This window comes from Colius striatus, chromosome 16 (genome assembly GCF_028858725.1).
Source record: "Colius striatus isolate bColStr4 chromosome 16, bColStr4.1.hap1, whole genome shotgun sequence".
NCBI classification, from domain to species: Eukaryota; Metazoa; Chordata; class Aves; order Coliiformes; family Coliidae; genus Colius; species Colius striatus.
This window is the reverse complement of record NC_084774.1, coordinates 7,674,837-7,696,746: the sequence shown is the minus strand read 5'-3', so window position 1 is coordinate 7,696,746 and position 21,910 is coordinate 7,674,837. Positions and strand designations below refer to the sequence as shown.

The 21,910-nt window shown below is 43.8% G+C and overlaps 1 protein-coding gene across 2 annotated transcripts; it reads right to left on the bottom strand.

Moving 5' to 3' along the window:
• Nucleotides 1-95: 95 nt before the first annotated feature.
• On the bottom strand, nt 96-21,823 carry ELMO2 (engulfment and cell motility 2). 2 transcript variants are annotated; one of them, XM_062008796.1, is made up of 21 exons: nt 21,340-21,823; nt 16,018-16,142; nt 15,841-15,881; nt 15,437-15,509; nt 15,083-15,133; nt 13,931-14,112; nt 12,417-12,516; nt 12,055-12,206; nt 9,358-9,436; nt 5,517-5,567; nt 5,066-5,188; nt 4,304-4,438; nt 3,757-3,861; nt 3,569-3,677; nt 2,807-2,943; nt 2,349-2,512; nt 2,152-2,264; nt 1,730-1,837; nt 1,316-1,398; nt 916-993; nt 96-373 (listed from the first exon to the last, which is right to left on the bottom strand). In XM_062008796.1, the coding sequence occupies exons 2-21, from the start codon at nt 16,093-16,095 to the stop codon at nt 173-175; spliced, it is 2,163 nt and encodes a 720-aa protein (XP_061864780.1). In that variant the 5' UTR covers nt 16,096-16,142; nt 21,340-21,823; the 3' UTR covers nt 96-172. The 2 variants fall into 2 exon arrangements, with proteins under 2 accessions (XP_061864780.1, XP_061864781.1); XM_062008797.1 differs by lacking the exons at nt 12,055-12,206; nt 12,417-12,516; nt 13,931-14,112; ... (3 more) ...; nt 16,018-16,142; nt 21,340-21,823 and adding an exon at nt 11,295-11,340 and having other exon boundaries at nt 98-373.
• Between the last annotated feature and the right edge of the window lie 87 nt (nt 21,824-21,910).

Sequence of the window (21,910 nt, the reverse complement as noted above, 5' to 3'; positions counted from 1 at the left end):
GCGGCAGCAGCCAGAGCAGCGCGACTGGTTATTATTGTAACTCATACAAAAGTCGTGCGGCGCGGCCCCGGCCCCGGCCGCAGCAGCGGGAGGCGGCCCCGCCGCGAGCGGCCCGGAGCGTCCCCCGCGGGAGTAACGGCGGCGCCGCGGGCCCGGGGCAGCTCCATCCACTTCAGCCATAGTGGTACACGAAGTCGTAGCTGCTCGGCTCCTTGGGGATGGGTGGCGGCGCTTCAGGGATCTGGATGTTCTCCAAGTCCAGCAGTCTCAGCTTCATTTCCATGCTCAGTAATGTGTCCAGGTCACTTTTTGTCAGCTCACTGGACATGTCCTTCCCCAAGAGAGCATTAAGCCCATCAATCCAGATGCAGTACTAGGGGGGGAAAAAAGGATACTTCACAAATCCAGGCACAAATGATAGTTTAGGTTGGATCTTTATATTCTTGCAACAATTAGAGTTACTCCTATGAAGCTCCAAAATATGAAACCTGTGAGGGAGTTAACTTATGAGTAAAACAACCAACCAATCCCGAAACGGTGCCCACAGAGATTTCCAATGGAAGTGAGAAGCCCTAGAAGAGGGATAAGAGTTTCTAGTGTGGCATAACAACAGAAAGAAACCCCAAAGCTATTATGAGCATCAGTGTCTTAGAGAATGAGGAAAAGGGAACAACTGACTGCACAGGAGGAAATAAAGCAGTAGTCCGAGAGACTAAGGGAAAGTAGTGTAGGATTTTTTGTTAAAGAGAAAGGAAACTAGGGGGGTGTGGGGGGAAGAAAAAAAAGATAATATTTTCTAAGAATGAACCTAGTAGAAGACTTCCTGCTCAAGCCTTTAATGAAAAGCAAATTATCCATTTTAATCACTGAGGTTAATTGCTTTATATGCTACTGCTTAACTGCTATGTTTCTTACCTCATATTTATTAGGTGCAATGAAGTTCAAGGTCTCATCGGGATCGTATAATATCGAGAAGGCCAATTCTAACACTTCCTGAATAGAAAAGAATCTTTCACTCATTGACTAAACAAAACACCATGGCACCTTCTGCCTGCTAACCCAGCAAGAGAAGATGCCTTGCTGCACCTCAGTGCAGTTTCTCACATCAGCATTCTGAGCAACTCTGAATAGCCTATAGCACAGCCAGACTGTGCTCACAGCACCTAACAATCACAAATGAATACTAGGAAAAGGCCCAGATATGAGACGGGTTTTGTGAACAATACATCTGCAGCATGGCTGAGCATTTGCTCCTGTTGCTTGCTTTCATAGTCAACTCTATGGCATTAATTAAAGGCAAAAAGGGAGCACTTACCTTGTTCTGTTTCAGTGCACTTTTCTCCTTCATGTGTGGACAATCCTTCCCTGTGACAATGGCTTTGATGTCTGCAACTGGAACTGACAGTGAAAAAGTAAAACTTGGACACCACAAATCCTAACCAGGCAAAGACAGAACTTGGTTTTGTCTTTCTAGCTGATCATTGTTCCTGTTTTTGTAGCTCATTACGGCAGTTTTATAAACCACATTATCAGTGACACATTCCTACTGTTAGCTGTTATAAGAAATACCAAGCAATTCCAAGACTCAAAGGATGTAAGCAAGGACCAAAAGTTGATCTTATCTTAGTCATCCACAGTTCTCTTTTTCTAGGATGGTACCCAAAACAGCCTCTAGACAGCAGAGCACGGGACACTCCACAGTTTGCTCAGAGCTGTAATTGGGACTTACTTTTTTCCTGTAGAGATTCAAAGGTCACTTCCCCCTGGGCATTATCTTCCAGATCTCCATAGTGTAGCACCTTGTGATTCAGAGCCAGACGACAATACCAAAATCGTTCTGGAATACATGTCAGGTAGAGTAAGCTGAGCAAGATCATCCATAGAACGTCTTACAGCCACTACACTACAGTATCCCCCCATCAATCTCTCTACTCCCTCAGGTTCTCAGCAGTGCTTCCTGCTCTTGAGGGAACAGCTGACTTCAAAATACACATCTGTTCTACCCCAAACTACTGGCTGGTACAGAGAGTCCAGGTAACCAGCTTTCCTTTCTGACAACACATCTGCCAATAGATTAATCCATTAGATCTTAACTTGCCTACAGTTCTTCACAAGAAAAAATAAATAAATCAGTAGACGCTGTCACCGCACCTTGCCTTCTGCGATTGCCAATCTTTCGAAAGCTACTTCCCTCACAAAGCCTGTTCAGGCGCTGTTGCTTTATCAGCTCCAGGATCTCAGGTTGTATTTTCTCTCTCAGTTCCCTAGCAATCAAATATGGAAGAGTAAGCAGAAAACGGAGATAATGGCAAACACAGAAGGCAACTGTTTTTTGTTAAGATACTTACACGATAGGTGGTGACTGGAAGTCATCTTGGCTCATTCTCTCAGACTGACGTAGTCGCAGAATCTCAGAATAGCTCAGGCTGCGCAGTTTACTCTTGAACTGGTCCAAGGAATTTGGTTTAGATGGGAGAGCTCGTGTGATCTGTTCCCTCACAACCTGCATAACCTGAAGAGGTTGGGCAGGAAGAAAAATCAAATTACATTTCTTGCAGCAGAGAACCTGGACACAGCTCAGTGGCAGGAAAGAAATGATATGGAATTCCCAGGGCCAGGAGTGTCAACGCACTAATGACTTTGAAGATCCCAAAGAACAAAGAATGACCTTTGGTAATACCAAATAAAGAGTTGCACCATCCTCCCTTACAGTCCACTTGAAGGCCCTGTCACCAAGTGTAGAGGCTGAGTGAACACATGCTGTTCTGCAAAAGATTCTATAAAAATACCTCTTTTCCACTCTGACCTTATTGAAATCTTCTGCTGTTGCTCTCATTTCTTTCCAGGTCTTGTTCAACAGCTGGATGCAGATGGCAAATAGCTCCTCAAATGCACGATCATGGGTGAAAAACATGGGGTGATAGTCATTCCGGCCTTCATTGGCTGCAGGAAGAAACAGAAACCACAACCATATTGCATATTGCACAAGAGCTACTAAGAGTAACTAAAATCCACTACAGTGAGAGAAATCTCATGGTGTTAAATAGTACTAACTCAATGCTTCATCTCCTCACAGACAGTCTGTATTGGGAATGGCAACTATCCCCACATTCCACCATACACGCTTCTGTGACTCATGTCCCCTTCTCATGCCAGTGCCCCAAAATGACTGCTTGCAGTTGTTTCCCATTTTCCTCTGGCAGACTTTCTTAGGGTGGTTAATTGTCTCAGAAGGCCATTTTGAGACCATCAGAGCTACTTCTCAAGTTCAAAATAGTTTCTAGATTGGTTTTGTTTTTTTTTTTTTTAATACAACACCCTGCTGAAGCATCAGGAAGTTGAAATCTTCCACTTGTGTCAGTTTTTCAAGAGAACCAGAGTGCACACCACAATATTTCTTACTTTACTTTGATACTGGCATTATCACTAGGACATTGACACTGCAATTCCAAGCTCCCCCTGTCCTTACAGAAGTGAGATCAAGGCACAAACGCCTGTGAAAACTGGTCAGTCTGTAAGCTGCATCAGCCCAGCAACTTGGAAAGGTGGGGTAATACATAGTACTTACGGAGTTCCCCAACTTGCAAGATCTCACAAAGCATCCTGGTAAGCTCGATGGCACTGCGCCCGAAGGGACACTCATGCTTATCTTCTCGACTGCTGTTCTCCAGAACAATCTACAAGAGGACGATGCAACACACACTAAGACAAGCTGCTGTGGTGTTGGCATCTGCAAAAAACAGCAGCCTCACTTACCCTGATATAGGTGTCCTGATGAAATTTGGCCAGGTAGAGCATGTTGTCCAATGCCAGCATGCCTGGAGGAGTCTGAGTAAAATCCATGGCTGGATTGATGTGATTCTGAGAAAAGAGTGTGCAGAAAGAACCAAAACAAATTAGCTTAAAGAAATTGTGTTAGAATGTTTTCTGAATTAATTTTATAACCACCTGTCCATCAAAGCACTCCCTCACATCAATCCAAGAGGAGGTAACCTTGGACATCTGCTGACAATTCTATTCAAACTTCCTACAAGAGAGGCCGTTTCCAAGTTCTTCATAAAACAGGCGTGTACAATAAGTGAATATTTCCAGAGAACGTGCCTAATGAGTTCTGGCATTTAACCAATCAGCAACTTCATAATGCTCTTTCCTGGGAGTCTGAGCTAAGCTGAAATTAGCTGAATTTCTAAAATTCATAGAAGTATAGTAAAGCAAACAGCTATTTCTGTTCCTTATTTCCCCACAGCTCTGATGGAAATCGCTTAGGTTGCCTTTACAGTCAGCACTCTTTCTAGATGCATACAGTGAATCCCAGCATCTTGTAGTCCTTGGTGTACATGGCTTTGCGTTTTTCTGTTCCACTGCCAGGGATGGTGTTGCTGTCAGATTCTGCATCAAATGCAATTCTTCTCAGCTCAAATATGATGTCTCTCTGTGCCTGAAGGACAGAAAGCAGGGAAATGGTAATGTGTTCAATCACTAGGGCTGTATTTTCACATTATGCACAGCCTCACTTCTCTCTCTCTCCAGAGCTAACACAGTGAATACAGAGAGATGCTCAAGGTAATTAACGCTAAGCAAGAAGAGCCTATCCCTTTCAAAATGTCACGTTTCGGTATTTTGAGTAATACAAAGTATTTGTTTGCATTTTTCTTTAACTGCCCCAAGTTTGGTTAAATGCAATTTCTAGGCATTCAGATACTGCCAAGGCATTTCTTGCTCAAGACTATAATGCAACTCAGAACTGAGTAACGAGCACCTTAAAAAAGGTCCAGCTTCCTTGTGTACTGCAAAGAAATGGTTAAAATGATACACCCTCCATAGAGGTGGAGTAATCACTTTCACAGCTGGCATCACACTGGCCAACAATGGAATCTATGGCTTCCAGTAACCACTTGCATCTCGCAGCATACAGCAGGATAGTTATGAGCAGACCCTAATCTTGAGGATTACAATAGCAGGGGTGGTTTTTAAAATTTTACATACCACCTACTGCAAATTTTCTGGAGCTAAAGAATGAAGCTTCTTGTATGTCCTATTCCTGGTACTCAGCTCTAATAGTGACCTGATCATTGGGATCCATCTTTGTCATCATTCTCTCTTCCAGGAGATTAAAGGTCAGGACCTGTAGCACGTACAGCTGATGTGCCATTTCTGTTTTAATTGGACGGTTTCCTCTGATCACGTGCTGCAAAATAAAGAATAGAGTAGAAATGAAAAGAATACAAACAAAACCTGAGGTAACTGTAGGTACGTGCCAGGCTGCATGTACATCTCTGTATATGAATATTCAGCTGTTTAACCTCCACGTTCCATCAGGAACATAACGATAATGCTCTGTAACAGCAGAAAGAAGTGTACTAATAACTCTCTTTTGAACAAGAGGCTATGATATGACCTTTGAAAGAGTCACTTCTCTGTAAGTGCCCTGAAAGCAGTAGAATTTACACTCTGCACAAGTGAAACTTCTACTGAGAGAATATTAGCAAGCACTCTGTCATTCCAGACATACTTACATTCAGGATTATAGACCTCAGGTGCTTCTGGGCAAATGCATTGGCCATTTCCTGTTGTGAAATTTAGAGATGAGATAACATTAGTGAAACATAAAGAACCTGACCACATTATCCAGGAAAAAGAGAGATAGATGCGAAGTCTAGGAATTGGAGATAGCACTGGCACACAACAAAGTGCTTTTACTACAGACTGTCAATTCAGCAAGGCATCTCACCACAAAGCAAGCATCAAGTTGGGATGCAAGGGTCATCTTTACCATGGCACAACTCATGGATGGTTCCCCTACAAAACATCCTTAACGTGGAGAAAGGCTCTAATGTAATCAAAGAAAAGAAGGAAATTTAGCTTAACATTGGACATCATGATACCTCAGTATGTGGAGGTATGGCAGCAGGAAGCATACTGTGGGTTGTCCAGAAAAATTTGTCATCTACAAGAGGTTCCTTCAATTAGCATTTCACAACTTTTTATACCTAGGTAGACACTCAAGATAACAAGGGCTAGAGGATGTAGTTTTCAAGTCTCCCCTCTCTCAAAAACCTCCCCTCTGAAATTTACATTTCCTTTGTCTCAGTTCCTAAAGAGATGCTTAGAAGCCAGTTTACAGACAATTTGCAGAAGCACTTCTGTTTACAAAAATAAAGGGTGAAAAACTTCCATGCTTAAAGGAAAGATCCCAGCTTCCCTCTGTACTACTCTGTGGTTTCATTTTTTATCAGATGAGGAGGGTTTCCTAACTATCAAGATATGATGACAAACAGTCACAGCAGATTCAAGTATCTGCTGCAAGACTTCAGTTGTTGGACCAACTACACATGCACCTGCAAAAGTCTAACCCACACTTTCCCTGTAAATTGTGAAGATGCACTGTTGAAAATACCAGCAATCTCATTACACTTGCTAAGAGAGCAGCTCGAGTGCTAATGTCAAGACAGAATATTATCGTAAATTTGCTATAATGTGCAAAATCTTTGGGTAAGAATCATAGAACGGTGAGGGTTGGAAGGGACCTTTAGAGATCATCTAGTCCAACCCCCCTGCAGAAGCAGGTCAACCTAGATCAGGTCACATAGGAACATGTCCAGGCAGGTCTTGAAGACCTCCAAGGAAGGAGACTCCACAACCCCTCTGGGCAGCCTGTGCCAGGGCTCCCTCACCTGAACAGTGAAATAGTTTTTTCTTATGTTTAAGTGGAACTTTTTGTGTTCCAGCTTCATCCCATTATCCCTTGTCCTGTTGCTAGCTACAACAGAAAAAAGGGATGTCCCAACCTCCTGACACCCACCCCTTAGATATTTATAAATGTTAATAAGATCTCTCCTCCGTCTCCTCCAGACTAAACAGCCCCAGTTCCCGCAGTCTTTCCTCCTATGAAAGATGTTCCAGTCCCCTGATCATCTTGGTGGCCCTGCGCTGGACTCTCTCAAGAAGTTCTCTGTCCCTCTTAAGCTGAGGAGCCCAGAACTGGACACAGTCCTCCAGATGAGGCCTCACCAGGACAGGGTAGAGGGGGAGAAGAACCTCCCAGAATAAGAATAATCTGTTCGGCAATACATCATCTGGAAGAAGTTCAAAAGACCTGCCAGTCTGAGATCTCTTCACATTCCTATGCAGTGAAGGCTGAGAATTGAAAGCACATGTGGAGTCTTAGACAACTGCACTCAATCAGCTCTACATCCCAGGCAGTCCAAGGCTGTTCCAACTGCTAGCATCAACCCTGCTCTGACAGGCTTTATAAGGATCCTGATAAAATGTGCATATTAACCTCTTGCCAAGTCCCTGTTTTCACCTTTTCTCCAGACAGAAACCTCCTAATACAAGAAAATTATATGCTGGCTGATAGCCAAGCTGCAACAGCTGCAACTTCAGCAGCACTCATGTTAAAATCAAAATGTTGCTCAGTGCTTGAGGGGAAGGTACCCAAGAAGCATGTGGATGAAGCAGAAGTGTTTTCAGAGACACACTGCCCCATCTGAGTCATTACTTTTTACTATGATTCATGAGATGACATATGATGAGAATAGAACCAGGCCTGCTGTTAGTATTTGTTCATGCATGCAATACAAAGAATCCTTACTCTGAAGAAATTAGATTGTACATGGGATGAAGTAACAGGTGACCAAAGCAGTTAAACAGTGTGACGGACAAACAATTCTAAATAGCATAGTAAGAAGCATGAGCACACATAGCCTAACCATTTCTAAGGGATCTGTCTTCTGCTGAGTCCAATAATGCCCACTTTGCTGCTTGATGGTGTAACAGAATCATAGAATCATTTATGTTGGAAGAGGTGTCTTGAGATCATCTAGTCCAACTCCCCTGGTTCAAGCAACATCAGACACAGCAGGTTGCGCAGTAGAGTATCTAGTCAGGTTTTTAATATCTCTGATGAAGACTCTACAGTCTCTCTTGGTGACATGTTCTAGTGTTTGACCATCCCCACATAATTATTTTTTTGCTGCTCTCTGTGTATGTGTGTGTGTAGGTGGAATTTCCTGGGTTTTAAGCTGTGCTCATTGACTCTTCTCATGACAGCAAGCACTACTGAGAAGAGTCGTGCACCTTCTTCTTTATTCCCTTCTATCAGATTGTTATACACATTTATAACACTCTCCCAGCCTTCTTTTCTCGAGGTTGAGTAACTATAACTCTCTCAGCCTCTTTCCATGTGAAAGATATTCCAGTTCCTTAATCACCTTCATGGCCCTTTGTGGTCATGTGGATTGTGATCAAGAAAAAAAAAAAAGTGAAAAATCCCTTGGCATTTTGTTTGCTGTGAAGTTTAGTATCTTGGCAAAATTGCCAACAGAGGAGTATGTTCCTCTTATTTTCCTGTTATAAGCATATCAACTGATTTTAGAAATTCCCCAACATTTATGGAGATCACAGTTTGCCCTCTGACGGCACTGCATCTTTGACTAAAGAGGAGCATTCCCTGTGGCACCTAGAAAATCTAAAAAATGGACCAGAATCTCAAGATGTAGGTTGATTTTTAACTTTCTGTATCGAGAATGGTGATCTCCCTGGAGACAGCAAAGGGTAAAAAGCATTCTTATAGTCCTCCCACCCTTCTTTCTAGGCTCACCTACTATGCGAAGCCTGTATGTATCGTCTCTGAGCTACAAGGAGGCAAAACTGGAGAAAAGCTAACAGGTCTACAGTTCCGCATGACCAGCCCCCAGGCTTGAGTTACTTACAGTGATGGGCAGGTCTAGTGGGTTAAGCAGCTTGTCCTGCTGGCAGAAAGCAAAAAAAGGCACAAAGAGAAGCAGACAGGATTTAGCTCAGAGTCCAGAAATAAGGTATAAACGGGGCACTAGAGAAGAAAGGCTTAACATAGCAAAGCTACACAATACAGACATATGCACATCTTGCACGTAGCTGAGGTCCTGGTCCTCAGAGCAGGTCAGGTGTTTCACTTCCCTCATTTGCTAGCAGGAATATCCCCCTATGACTTAAGAAAGGTCCTTTTTTGGGAGGGAGGGTGGCAGAGGGAGCGGGGAGGGTGGCATGTTTGCTTAGTAAGTTCATAAAATGCCAAAGACTCTACCCACCTACCTCTCCCATACAGAATTAACTTTCTTTAAAACAGAAATCCATGCTGTATAGAGGATTAATTTTTGTCTCCTTTCTGAGCATCTCCTAAACATAGATGTGCCGCTCCAGAACATGTTATTAATGGGATGGTGGTACTTCTGTGTTGCCACACTGTAACAGCTACATAAGTTCTTGGCAAGGTCCAAGGTCTGCCTTGCCCAAACAATATGATTTCTGAGGCATAAAGTGAACAGCCAGTCCATAACCATTACTCAGGTTTAAAGTCAAAAAGCAAGAACAAACCTGTCTCTTGTCCTCAGGTGCTTTCAGGAAGAGGGCATTGATCAAGGCAATGGCATATGTTTGAATCTCTTGGTTTGAGCTGCAGAAACAAAAATGGAAGGATCATAAGAGAAGAGATAGTCTAGAACACTAGAGCTGGCTTCTTCGCCTGCACCGTAAGAACATTTACTGCAGCTATCTTGCATTTCAATGGACAAGCAGGACTCGGGTAATCTACTTTCATGCCATCCAACTCTTCATAAGGCCTGCAAAAAGACAACAGAAATTGCTGACTGATAGCTTCATTATTCAGAAGATAGTACAGACTGCAGCCCAGCAGAGCTCAAAGTTCAGCAACACCACAGTTTGTTTCCATGCTGAAACTAGCTCTGTAAAGCTTAGTTACACCACAGTCTGTCATATGGATACAGGTAGAAGTTCATATGGAGCATCTATTTATTCTCCTTTATGTCAATGGAAGCCACCAAACACAAATGGAACTAAGGGGGCAGCATGCCTCTTTATGTCGCTGCCTTCCAATGTCAACACTTTGGCCTAACTCATAAGCCTTTTTCTGATTTTCACTGAAGAGTTTCTGCAGGTAGAGGGGTGCTTAGTCCCTTCCTAGATCACACCCACCTCCGTTGTGATGTTCTATCAAATCTCATTTTGTTTCTTGCTATACTATTACTCTTTGTGGTGGGCTGACCTTGGCTGGGCACCAGGTGCTCACCAAGTTGCTCTATCACTCCCCTCCTCATTGGGACAACGTGGGGGAGAAAAAGGAAAAAAACACAGGTATCAAGATAAAGGCAGTTGAATGAAGCACGAGCAAAGGACATGTGTAGTAGCAAAGGAAAATAAAAGATTTATTCTCTACTTCTCATCAGCAGGTGATGTCCAGCCACTTCCCAGGAAATAGGGTTTCACTACATGTAGTGGTTGCTCCAGAGGACAAACATTGTAGTAACAAATGCCTCATTCCCTCCTTTATCTTAGCAGATGTCATACGGTATTTACTATCCCTTTAGTCAGTTTGGGTCAGCTGTCCTTGCCATGTCCCCTCCCAAGATCTTGGCTACCCCTAGCCTACTGGTGAGAGGGGTATGTTGGGGAAAGAGCCTTGATGCTGTGTGAGCACTGCCAATCAGCCAAAACAGTGGTTGTTATCAACACCTTTCTAGGTACCAACACCAAGTACAGCACCATGAGGGCTGCTGTCGGAAAAATTAACTTCCTGTCATCCAGACCCAATACAGACATGGGCAGCTTTTGCAGAATTTCAAGCTCTTCTCATTAACAGAAGTACAGTGCATCAGCTAAACGGACATACGTGTGTGTATTTAAAAATCAAACTTATACAGAACAGCTAAAGCTAAAACATCTTTAAAATAGCTATTTTCTCCACTTTGGCATTAATTCCTGACATATCTGTGGATAACAATCATATTCTTTCTTCTGTTGTTCCCTTCCAAATCTTCATTTTGGTCAATTTGCCATTCTTCAAACATGCAAATGTTCATGCACCATCCTAGCTTTTCCTTGGGCCTCCAAATTCTATTACTTCACCTCTTCTACCCTCCTTTTTCTGCTCTTTTCACTACACTGTTTGCTTTTTGATACAGCAAAACATTTCTAAAATTAAGTTCTCCTCTTCTAACTAGTCTCCTTCAGACTTGCTTCCATGGACCTGTTCTTCTGGAATCTATCCTCTGTTAAAGATTATTTCCTCCTGATAGTCTTGCCAAACACACATCAGCAAATTCTGACCCCCTCTCCAGCCTCCTTTTCTACAACATTCCCTGCATAGATACTTTCTTCAGGAACCTTCTGTATTCTGGAAACACTTAAGTGTACATATATTGAAAAAATATATTTTGCTGCACAAGTGTGTTCAGTGTTGAGGCCAAACTTGTATTTTAAGAAAATACTAGGTATAAAGCTGAAAGAACACATACCCTTTGCAGAACAAAGTTGCTGCCAGTGTTCGTGAGGACTTGTTTAGCTTTTCTGTTAAGGAAGTTCAAATGTGTAAACACTCTTAAGCACACAGTGACATTGGTGCAATATATTGTTTGCACTGTAATTTTGTTAAACTACTGCTCATTGATTAAAGAATATTAATCATTTTCACAGTGCTTTTCCACATTTTCAGAATTAAAATGCTTGAGAAAAAATACCAACATCTACTCAAAGCTCTAAAAAAATGCACGGTTCTTTTTTTTTTATGGAGAAGCTGAACTGACCTAGACAAGCCATAAAAGCCAGAAATGAATTTGCCATTTTGTTTGGAAAGAGAGGAAGGAGAGGTGGGGAAAAAAACCAAACAAACCTTTCTTAATATGCAGGACAAAAACTAGAAGTTGATGAGCTCTTAAGATTCTAGTGGAGACAATTTTAAGAGGGCTTAATGTTGAGGTGAGAGATGATGATGCAAAAGCTTTTGGAAGTTGTTTTACTGAAATGCAGTAAAACATACAAACAATTGCAAAGCGAAACATCTTTGTTCTAAACTCTGTGCTTCCAGAACATAATATTTTTCCAAGATCTTACTTTAAAAAAAATCTGTTAGAAACCCTGAAGTTCAAGTAAGATGTCATATGAATAATACTTTAAAAGTAACATCTCCAAGTATTTTAAATGGAAAATTATTATTTTCAAATCAACAAATATTCCTAAAAAGGTTTTAAATCACACTACTGTTGGGTGGACACTCACACTTGCAGATGAGAAATGAGCTGCCCCACGGTGATCTCTTCTGCTATCTTCTGATATAGAGTCTGACTGTTTAGCACCATGCTTTCTAGAATGGCTAGGGATCGTTGGAGAATGGAGACATCTACCATAGGCTGACTCACATACCCTGCAATCTAAAAACAGATGAACCAGTAGGTCAATGGATGCCCATACAGGAAACCTTATGGTAAATGAGACCAGTGAAAGGAGACAGTGCTCAGAAAGATGGGTGCATTGTGCTCTCAATGAGTACTCAGTTTCCCAGAATCATCACGCTCTTCCTAGAAGCAGCATTAAAGCATAAAAAGAAATAGCATGCACTCATCCCCTTTACCCAAACTCACCTGTTTGATGAATGTTATTGAGACCATGTCCCAAGAGACAATGCCATGGTCCATGAGCTCCAAGAAGGCAGTCAAAGTGAAAGCCAACATCTCACTGTAACTGAGAAAATGAATAATGCATTTACAAGAGATCTGATAGCAAGGAAAAAGCCTGTCCAGGCTGAATAAACTGGGTAAGAGAAAAATGTCACCACCTTCTCCTAATAAAAGAGGTTACAGTTTGACAGCTGGGGAACAATAAAGTATTTGCATTTATGAAGATAATTTGATTGTTTTGTAGAATCATATTTATTTTCCCTGATTACAAGGACAAATAAACAACTACAGCATAAAAGCCAGGTGACTTATTTGCATCAGAGTTCACTGTGAATGTGTTTGTGGACACTTCCCCCTCAGAGTAATGGTTTTTAAAATTTGTTTGGTTTTAAGAGACAGAGGAGGGTGTGGAGTCTCCTCTGGAGGTTTCACAAAACCCACCTGAACGTGTTTCTGTGTGACCTCTTCTAGTTGGACCTGCTTGAGCAGGTGGGTTGGACTAGATTATCTTTAGAGGTCCCTTCCAATCCCTAACATTCTATGATATCTCTCATTTCCTCACAGCAGCACAATAATACTGGAAAAAGCTGAGAGCTACGGGAAGCATAGAAAGAAAGATTCGCACTCTGGAATGGCTACAACAGTTACAGTGTCAATGGACCAAGACTGCAGCTTAGAAAAGGCATGACTAAGAGTTGATAGGGGAGAGAGATCTATGTGGCTATGAATGGTATGGAGAACACAGAAGAATTTACAATTTCTCAAAACAGAATATGTAGAAGGAATCAAATTAACGTTAGGAAACATTTAAAATAAAGGAAGTCTTTTTTTCTTACAGAACATACAACTGTGGAACATCATTTCCACACAGTGCTGTAGATGTCAAAAAGATAAATTCAAGTGAAATTAAAAAAAAAAAAAATCAAGAAGAAAAATCTATGGAAGAAATATCCAAAAGTTTTCAAAACAAAGAGAGAAAATTTCTGCTCAGGAAGCCCAAAAGTTGAAAACTATTAGAGAGTGAAGACTGATACTCTCTCTGTTATACATTCTTTAGCCCTTCTATTCCCCAAGATAAACAGACCTTTGGCCTTCATGGCAATTCTTATAATGCTGGCAAAAGGTACTGGCCACAGGTAAGAAAGCCAGTTATTATGTCTACTGTGGACTAGCAGGTAAATGCCATCAGTGCTACAAGAACACTCTTGTGTGCAACTGCGTGTGGGTTTTTCATTGGATACCTTCTCCCTTAGACTGTGGATGAATAACACTCAAAGTTGTTTATATTATCACAGCAACCTTTCAATGCAGGTTTCACACACCACAAACATCTCTTTTGCTTCATGAGGTTTAGTAAATGACTAAGACAACTTCATCTCACTTAACAGAGCCATGAGGTCCATCGCTCAACAATACTTCAGCATGAGAAATTAGCCCCTTATTTGAGGGCCTGTTCCAGAGTTCCAGAAGAAACTTACTGGGACAGAAGCTTGGTCCCACTCTCCACAAGCCGTGTCAGCACTGTCATCCCTTCCATGTTGATGAACTCTGTGGCAAAGGTAACGTCTGCTGAAAGTTTAGCCAATTCCTTCATGGCATCCAGCCGGGCATCCATACTGTGAGACTGGATCCTCTCCATCAGCTGGCGAGCTGCCCTAGACTGGGAGGAAAGAGGGATGGTGCCAGTTACAGACTAGTCATCTGCAGACTGAGTTCTGAGAGCATCAGCATTCTGTCAGAAGCCCAGCGATGGGCAGAGCAAGCAAAGCAAGGGTAAAGAGATACCAGCAATGACAGGATAAGCAGCAGTCAGCAAGTCTAAGACAGACTAGAAAAAGGCTGCACTTAGCAACAGTTAGAGCCAAGCAGAGGGTGAGTAAAACACCATTTAACATGTTAGAGTAAATGTTTTTCTTCTTGATGAGGAGGGAGGAGGTGGATATAGAAATATGGAGTGAGACCACTAAAGAAATACAGTGTTAAAAAAAAGTTCTCATAGATTCAAAGGGAAGCACAAGGTCACTTTGTGTCTCCACACGACACTGTAGGATTTCTCAGACATAGATCAATGATATCCTCTCAACCACCTCTGGCTCAAATAACTTCTTCCTGTTCTACTTGCTCTCAGCTGTATGCCGTGATACTTGCACAAAAAATGGTTTCAGAATTTCAATAAAAAAGAAGATGCAGCAAGTCACAAAAGACAACTATTGAGGTCACAACAGCAAGAATTCAACAGAAACAACCTCCTCTATATCAAATCTGTTTCTTATTTCAATTTCTGCATCATGTCACCAGTACTGTTGCTTTCTGACTGATAATACTAACTGCACTCATATTGAGAATGCATCTGCTAGGTGCTTACCACACACTAACCTAGAAGATGCAATAAAAAAAGTAGATTGAATTTATCTACAGGAAGTCCTATAAAAGGGCAGAGCATCCAAAGGAAAGATACACACCATAACGAGGAAGGAAAACGGGAGTGTGCACCTCACTGTGTGGAATGGCCCACAACAAAGGTAAGCTCCCTACAACTTAGGGAGAGGAGAAACAAAAGATAAGAGGCAAGAAACAACTTGTCATATGAGGGCAGCTACCGAGAAAAAGGGATGTGAGGAAGTATTTACCGGAGAGACTGCCAGTTGTAGGATAGTTCCATTCTTGATGTCACAGCGAGTCTGAAAGAATACATAAACTTTAAACTGCAGAAAAAGAATGCAACTGGACCCACAGTGCACATTTTTACACAAGGAGTTCCTACACCACATAACCCTAACGAGGGTACCGCAATGAGTCACTGAGTCATCGCTCCTACGGGCATACAAAAGAACAAGACTGCTTACTTGAATGACACCATTCAATTTTTGATAGCAGAAATGCCACCTGTCAAGGATTAGGAACAGTATTCTTCCAGGATACTGGTCCAAGGCATTCTGCACTGTTGCCCAGGTCATCGGTAAATCACCACCTCTCACACTGACCTGCTCTGTGATGTACAGCTGAGGACCATCAGCATATCGCAAGGTGTAGTATTCAGGGTTTGGCAATGACCACCTGGAAGAAGAAGGATAGGTCAGCTTCTTCCTCTTTCTTCTGGCTCTCAATTAGGAACAGAAGCTTGATCCCAAGAGGGTGGAAAAAAACTTTCAAACAAAGCTTTAGCTTTCTGCACACAGAATTGGAAGAAAGAAACAAAGCTCCTGTTTTTCAGGAGGTTCTTTTCTTTCCAGTTTAAAAAATCCTTGGCCCACTCCAAAACTGGTGTCGGGCACCATGGCTTGTGCTAGCAATACATTGATAAGCAGAAGATACTTTCAACAGTACTCCAACAAGATTTGCCAAGAGGACAGACTGTCTCCACAAGGGTTCATGGAGAACTACTCACCCGTCACAGACCTCCTTAATGATGGATGCAAGAGGCCTTTTCTAGAACAGAAAAAGAGAATCCTCAGTAACCATATTCCTCTCAGACAGAAAGCAATAATGCCCATTTCTAAGCTTCCCACATTTCAGTATCAAGAATGTGGTACATTTCCTCCCCCATCTGGTTAACAAGTCTCACCTGATCTATTTCCAGCAGCTGGGCATTGGCACCTGGCCACTCAACAGCTACTTTCACAATGTCTGAAGGTGGCGGCATTGCTCCAGACTCCTGCAGGTGCCTTTATAACAGCATACACCTCACACCTATTAAGAGAAAGGATAGTGAAAACTGAAAACTATTTCAGTTGTTAAAATGCATCTAACACCATGTTTCAAAACAGTACATAAGATCAGCCCTGGGGTTTACTCAGCCTGCAACAGACAAAATATCCAGTGCATCAGAGATCAAGTCCTCATACTAAACCAGTAAACTGTATGTCCAAACTTATCACCTATGGAATGCTTCTGAGAGCTTGTTGGAGTACTCAATGAGAGTCACTCTGATCAGCAAAGCTCCTTCTGTCACCTACTGTCTGTACTGACAATTCAGTTTACAAGATGAGTAAAGTAATAGCTCCCTAGGCTTAGCTACTGTCTATACGTGAGAGACAGAAAATACTGTTCAGGTAGCCTCCCTCTCGTGTATGTTGGTGGCCAATTCTATTTCTGCAAGGGGGTTGCAAGTGACATTTAGAGATCATCCAGTCCAAACCCTGCTAAAGCAGATTCCTGTCAATCAGGGAGCACAGCAACATGTCCAGGTGGGTTTGGAAACCTCCCAAGAAGGAGCCTCCACACCCTCCCTGGGCAGCCTGTGCCAGGGCTCCCTCATCTGAACAGTAAAAAAAGTTTTCTGTTACGTGTAAGTGGAACATTTTGTGTTCCAGCTTATGCCCATTACCCCTTGTCTTGTCACTGAGCACTACAGACAAAAGCGCCACCCCATCCTCTTGCCATGCATCTTTTAAATACTTCTAAGTGTTAATGAGATTCCCCCCTCAGCCTTCTTTTCTCCAGGGTGAAGAGACCCAGGTCCTGCAGCCTTTCCTCCTTACACAGATGTTCCAGTCCCCTCAGCATCTTGGTAGCCCTGCACTGGCCTCTCTCCAGCAATTCCCCGTCTCTCTTGAACTGGGGAGCCCAGAACTGGACACAGGAATTTAGATGAGGCCTCACCAGGACAGAGTAGAGGGGAAGGAGAACCTCCCTTGACCTGCTGCCACACTGTCCTTGATGTATCCCAGGATGCCATTGATGTTCTTGCCCATGAGAGCACAGTGCTGCTCATATTTAATTTGCTGCCTCCTAGAATTCCCAGGTCCCTTCCCACAGAGCTGCTCTCCAGCAGGTCAACGCCATTGTGTACTGGTGCATGGGGTTGTTCCTCTATAGATGCAGGACTCTCTCATGAGGTTCCTCTCTGCCCAATTCTCAAGTTGATCAAGATCTCACTGAATGGCAGCACAGTCTACTGTGCTTCAAGATTCGCTCTGGATAAAAATTTTACCACTCTCCTCTTTACAAGAAACAGGAAAACTTGTTTTTCAAAGAAAGTGCATTGTGTGAAAACCTCCAGCTTGGACAAGGTGAGATCACACATAGGAAGATTGCTTATGTGAAAGCTCAATTAAATTAGTGTTTCAAAGGAGGCTTTGCAGCTCACAATACCAGGGTAACATGCAAACAGAAAACAGTGAGTATATGGTGTCCCATGGAAACAGTCTGACTGCCATGAGCATGTGTTAACATACTCCCCTTCACAAATTTTGATTATTGGTGTTCTATTCTCTCACTTCAAGATAGAAATATACAATTCACCCTTTGCCAAGTGAGAGATGCTAACTTGCAGCAAATAAGTTCTCAAGAGGCCTCTAACCCTAAATGCATACACAGCTACTGCTGTTGTTGCTATTCTCATACCCATTACAATCGGTAAATTGGACTCCTTTCTTCTACACTCATCCTGAAGCACCTGGCCTTATTTTGCCCAAAGTAAACTAGGAGTTCAGGCAATAACACATAAGGAATCTTGGACCAGAACAGCACCTTGTTTCACTGCATAAACAGAGTGAAGGACTTGGGAATCTGCATAAATACAGGAATGCTTTGAACTCAGATGTATTTAGAAAAATGCACCCTTCTGTACAGCACTTGTTATTAGGGTTAATATCCAGAACAAGCCTACTATATCAGTTATCCTCAGCCTGTTCACAAGTCAATGTCCAGTACCTGGTACTTCTGAGGATAGGAAAAGTCTGCTAAGCATGCCACACTGCAAGTCAAAGGAGTCACTTTTGATCCTAAAAAAATTGCTTTCCCTAACATGCGAGTACAGCATAATAAAGACGCAGGCAGAACTAAGAAACCTTGCTAAACCAGTGTACTCTGTAGCATCAGACATAAAAATTTGGAGCTTACCTGATGTCTCACAAAGAGATAGATGAGCCTAATAAAACTATCAGTCTTCCTCACTTCCTTTTCCTGAATCTCACACACACAAAAGATAATTTTTACTTTCAAATGCTGTTTGCAGTAATGGTTCAAAAGATAGATCTTTCATTAACTAAATCTTTAGGTACACTATGGTAATCACTAGCATGCAAGTAGTAGCACAGCTATGTTCATATTCCCCAGACAAAGTACCCTGTTTGCACAACATCCCCAGGTCTGCAGAATATACAGGTTTCCATCCATTATGTCTAGAAATGGACAGGCAGTTCCCAAACAGTGTATGATTTCCACTCACAGTTCCCCATTCAGCAACTAAACCCTACAGTGGCCTAAACCTGAAAGCCTGAGAAATCTCAATCATATGGCATAAGCACATGTAATCTCCCACAATCAGACTGGCTTGCAACAACTGAACAACTACCTCTACAAGTGAATCAACTCGTGACTAGAAATCATCTAGATTCATCCAGTGTTCAAGGCACAGCAAAAAGAGAGGGAGGAGGGAAGGCTCAAAGATTAATTCCTTCAGTATTAAGAACTGAATCTATACTTCTCTTTAAGTAATATATCCATAAATAGTTAGCATCTCATTACCACTCCTTCAGCCTCTTGCAGTCCAGTTAGTCTTTTATTTGTACTGCAACTTACACTGCAAGTTACTAGGTTACTAGGTTACTATAGGTAGAAGCCTTTACAAATCTCTAACTTGTCTTCTCTCTTTCAAAGAACACGCATCATTCAGGGAGAGGAACTGCATATTAAAACAAAAACATTAACATTATGGGAAATTATGCAGAAATCACAGAATCATGGAATCGTTTAGGTTAGAAAAGACCCTTAAAATCATTGAGATCAACTGTAAACCTAATGCTGCCAAGTCCACCACTAAACCAGTTCCAAAAGCACCATATAAATACACATAAAGTCTCTTATTTCACCAACAAAAGTATTGCCGAGGCTGGCCCACAACTCCTAAAGGCAATGCACTTTACCTGTAGCTCCCTTGATATCCACACCTCTGAAAACAGTAAAAAATCAAGCTGTATTACACTACCTTCATATTTCAAAAAACACTTTCAGCTGCATACACACTCAGAAAATAACTCACCATGATATGTTATAATATTTCTGCCCCAGGTTTGCTCCATAAACGAGCACTCTCCTGATTGAAAACCATGTTCCCTATACCAATCAGTATTCAACGCACAGCAAATACAGTGAAAGAAATGGAGCTTGAGGACTGTTTCTTTGCACAGCAGCACCATGGAACAGATACCACAGCAGCCTACTAAGGAAAGAATTCAAATATCAAATGAATTGGCTAACCAGAATCCAGACAAGTAGGAAATAAAAATTTTAAACAGTAGGAAACTCTTCAGACAGTCTGGGTCAAAAAGCCCTTCGAAGGACCTAAAAGGATCAGTAGCTTTCCAGAGAAGGACAGTGAAGACTGGACTACAAATACAAAGGGTACTTCAGGTCCCCCTCTTAATATGCAGCTGTCTGTCAAGAGCATTCCTTGAAGACTTTACTGTACGTCTGGAAGAAAGAGGTGACAGATGTTACATTTTCCAAAGAATATTTCACAGTGCACCCACGAACTAATAAAATAACTGTTCAGAAGCTCTTGGGAAGAAGTACAGGCTGCAATTTTGCATCACCATCATTATCAGCCACTTATGGGTCTCTCACAGCACATTCTTCTCATTGCACGTAAGCAATTCTCACAATTCTATATAGTGAGACTGCCAAGCTGAAATACATCAAAGATGAATTCACTCTGCTTCTGTAGAGCAACTTCCTTCATACAAAGCAGTGGTAGCTGTAAAGCAAAGAGAAATCAGCAGAGCCACTAATAACACACTATTTAAGGGACTTCTGAGAAGCTGCACGCTAAAACAACTAGAGTATTTTAAACAGAATTTCCCCATTCACAAACTCAATCTTCTTTTCATTAGAGATGGAGAACAAAGTGTGCTGCACACAGAATGAAAATGAGGATGATGAAAGAACGTTCCATGAAAAAGAAAAGCTGCCTGGTAGAATCCTCAAGTCTACAAGTGAATAGCTACAGCTACTGAAACTTGTAGATGCAACAAAACAGCCCAGTCAGTTCTCAGCAAGTCCCCAGATGGTGGTACCAACAGGCCAAACTGAAGGTGGAAGTGACATTAGCAGAGTGACTAACTGGACAAGTGTGCAGAGAAGACAGCTTCCTTGACTAAGCAGTGTAAGAGGACAGCAGAATCACATCTGAGGGCTACATATAGTTTTCTTATTACTTCACATAACAAGCAAAGAGAACCATACTTCAGCAGAGAAACCAAAGAACCACGTGGCTCAGATTCTGGAAGCCTACGTTCCTCCACAGGCTGTCCATGGCTGCACTTAGGCAGTAAAACACTAATCCTGTGACACTGGACTCTTATCTTAGGCATTCCAACACAGCTGGGAAGAGACCATCACTTAACAAGGACAGAAACCGATAGTGACAGGCAGAAAGAGAGAACTGCATTTTTATTGTTTTTAATCAGTCAAGTGAGCCGAAAGCAGACTCCAGAAGGCTGGGCCAAAACTCAATTTTTCCTGGCGAAGCACTGTCCATTTTATGCCTCGGATCCCGTCGACTACCGGGGGAGCGGCCAACTGAGCCCTTTTCGGATGGCTTCTGGGCCCGATCACCGCCCCCTCCCCGGTGTCACGCCCGGGAGCCGGGGCGGCGGCCCCACGCGCACCGAGGGACGCAGCTCCAGCGGCTGCAGCACACAACGTGAGCTCCGGAGGCGAGGACGGGCCCTGCGACCCCCCAGCAGGCGACTCTCGGCTAGAGCCTCGCAGCGTGGCGGGCCGTCGCAGGGAAGGGCCGCGGGCGCGGCGCGACGCCGCAGCGAGCCCGAAAAGGCGAGCACCGAGCGACCGGGCCGGCCAGACCCGAGCCCAGCGGCGGATCCGTCCGGCTCCCCGCGGCCCTCGCGTGGCTCCCCACCCCCGCCCGCCGCCGTGCGCTCACCCGGCCCAGCCGCGGCCGCTCCGCGCTCCGGCCGCTCCGCAGGGCGCTGCTGGCGCCGCCAGCCGTCACTCAGCCGCCTCGCCGCCCATTGGCCGCGCGTCACACGCCGCTGCCATGGACACCGCGGCGGGTCCCGCCCGGCCGCGCGCGGTCCCTCGGGGCAGCCGCCGGCCCCGTCACCCCCGTGCGTGACAGCGCGCGGCACAGGCCTAAACGGATGGCGTTAACCGAGTCTCCGTCGGCCCTGCGCCGCTCCGCAGCTTCAGGACCACCCCGGGACGGCTCACGTCAGTTCCCCGTGCCGACGGCGCTCCGCCTCCGGGAACGGCTGTGACCGCCCGGGACCGGGTGTCCACCGGCCCACGGCAGAGCAGCCTTTGCTGCGGCTCCGCCGGGCACCGCGCACCGGGCTGGCGCGGGGCGCTGCAGCGGCACGCGCCTGCCCGCCAGCGGCCCCCGGGCCCGCTCCACAGCGTCCTCCCGCCCGGCACGACCCGCGCCGCCCCGCCCCCGGAAGCGCGGCCCCGGCGCGCCGGAAGGGGCGGGGCGTGGCGCCGGCGGAGCAGCCGCG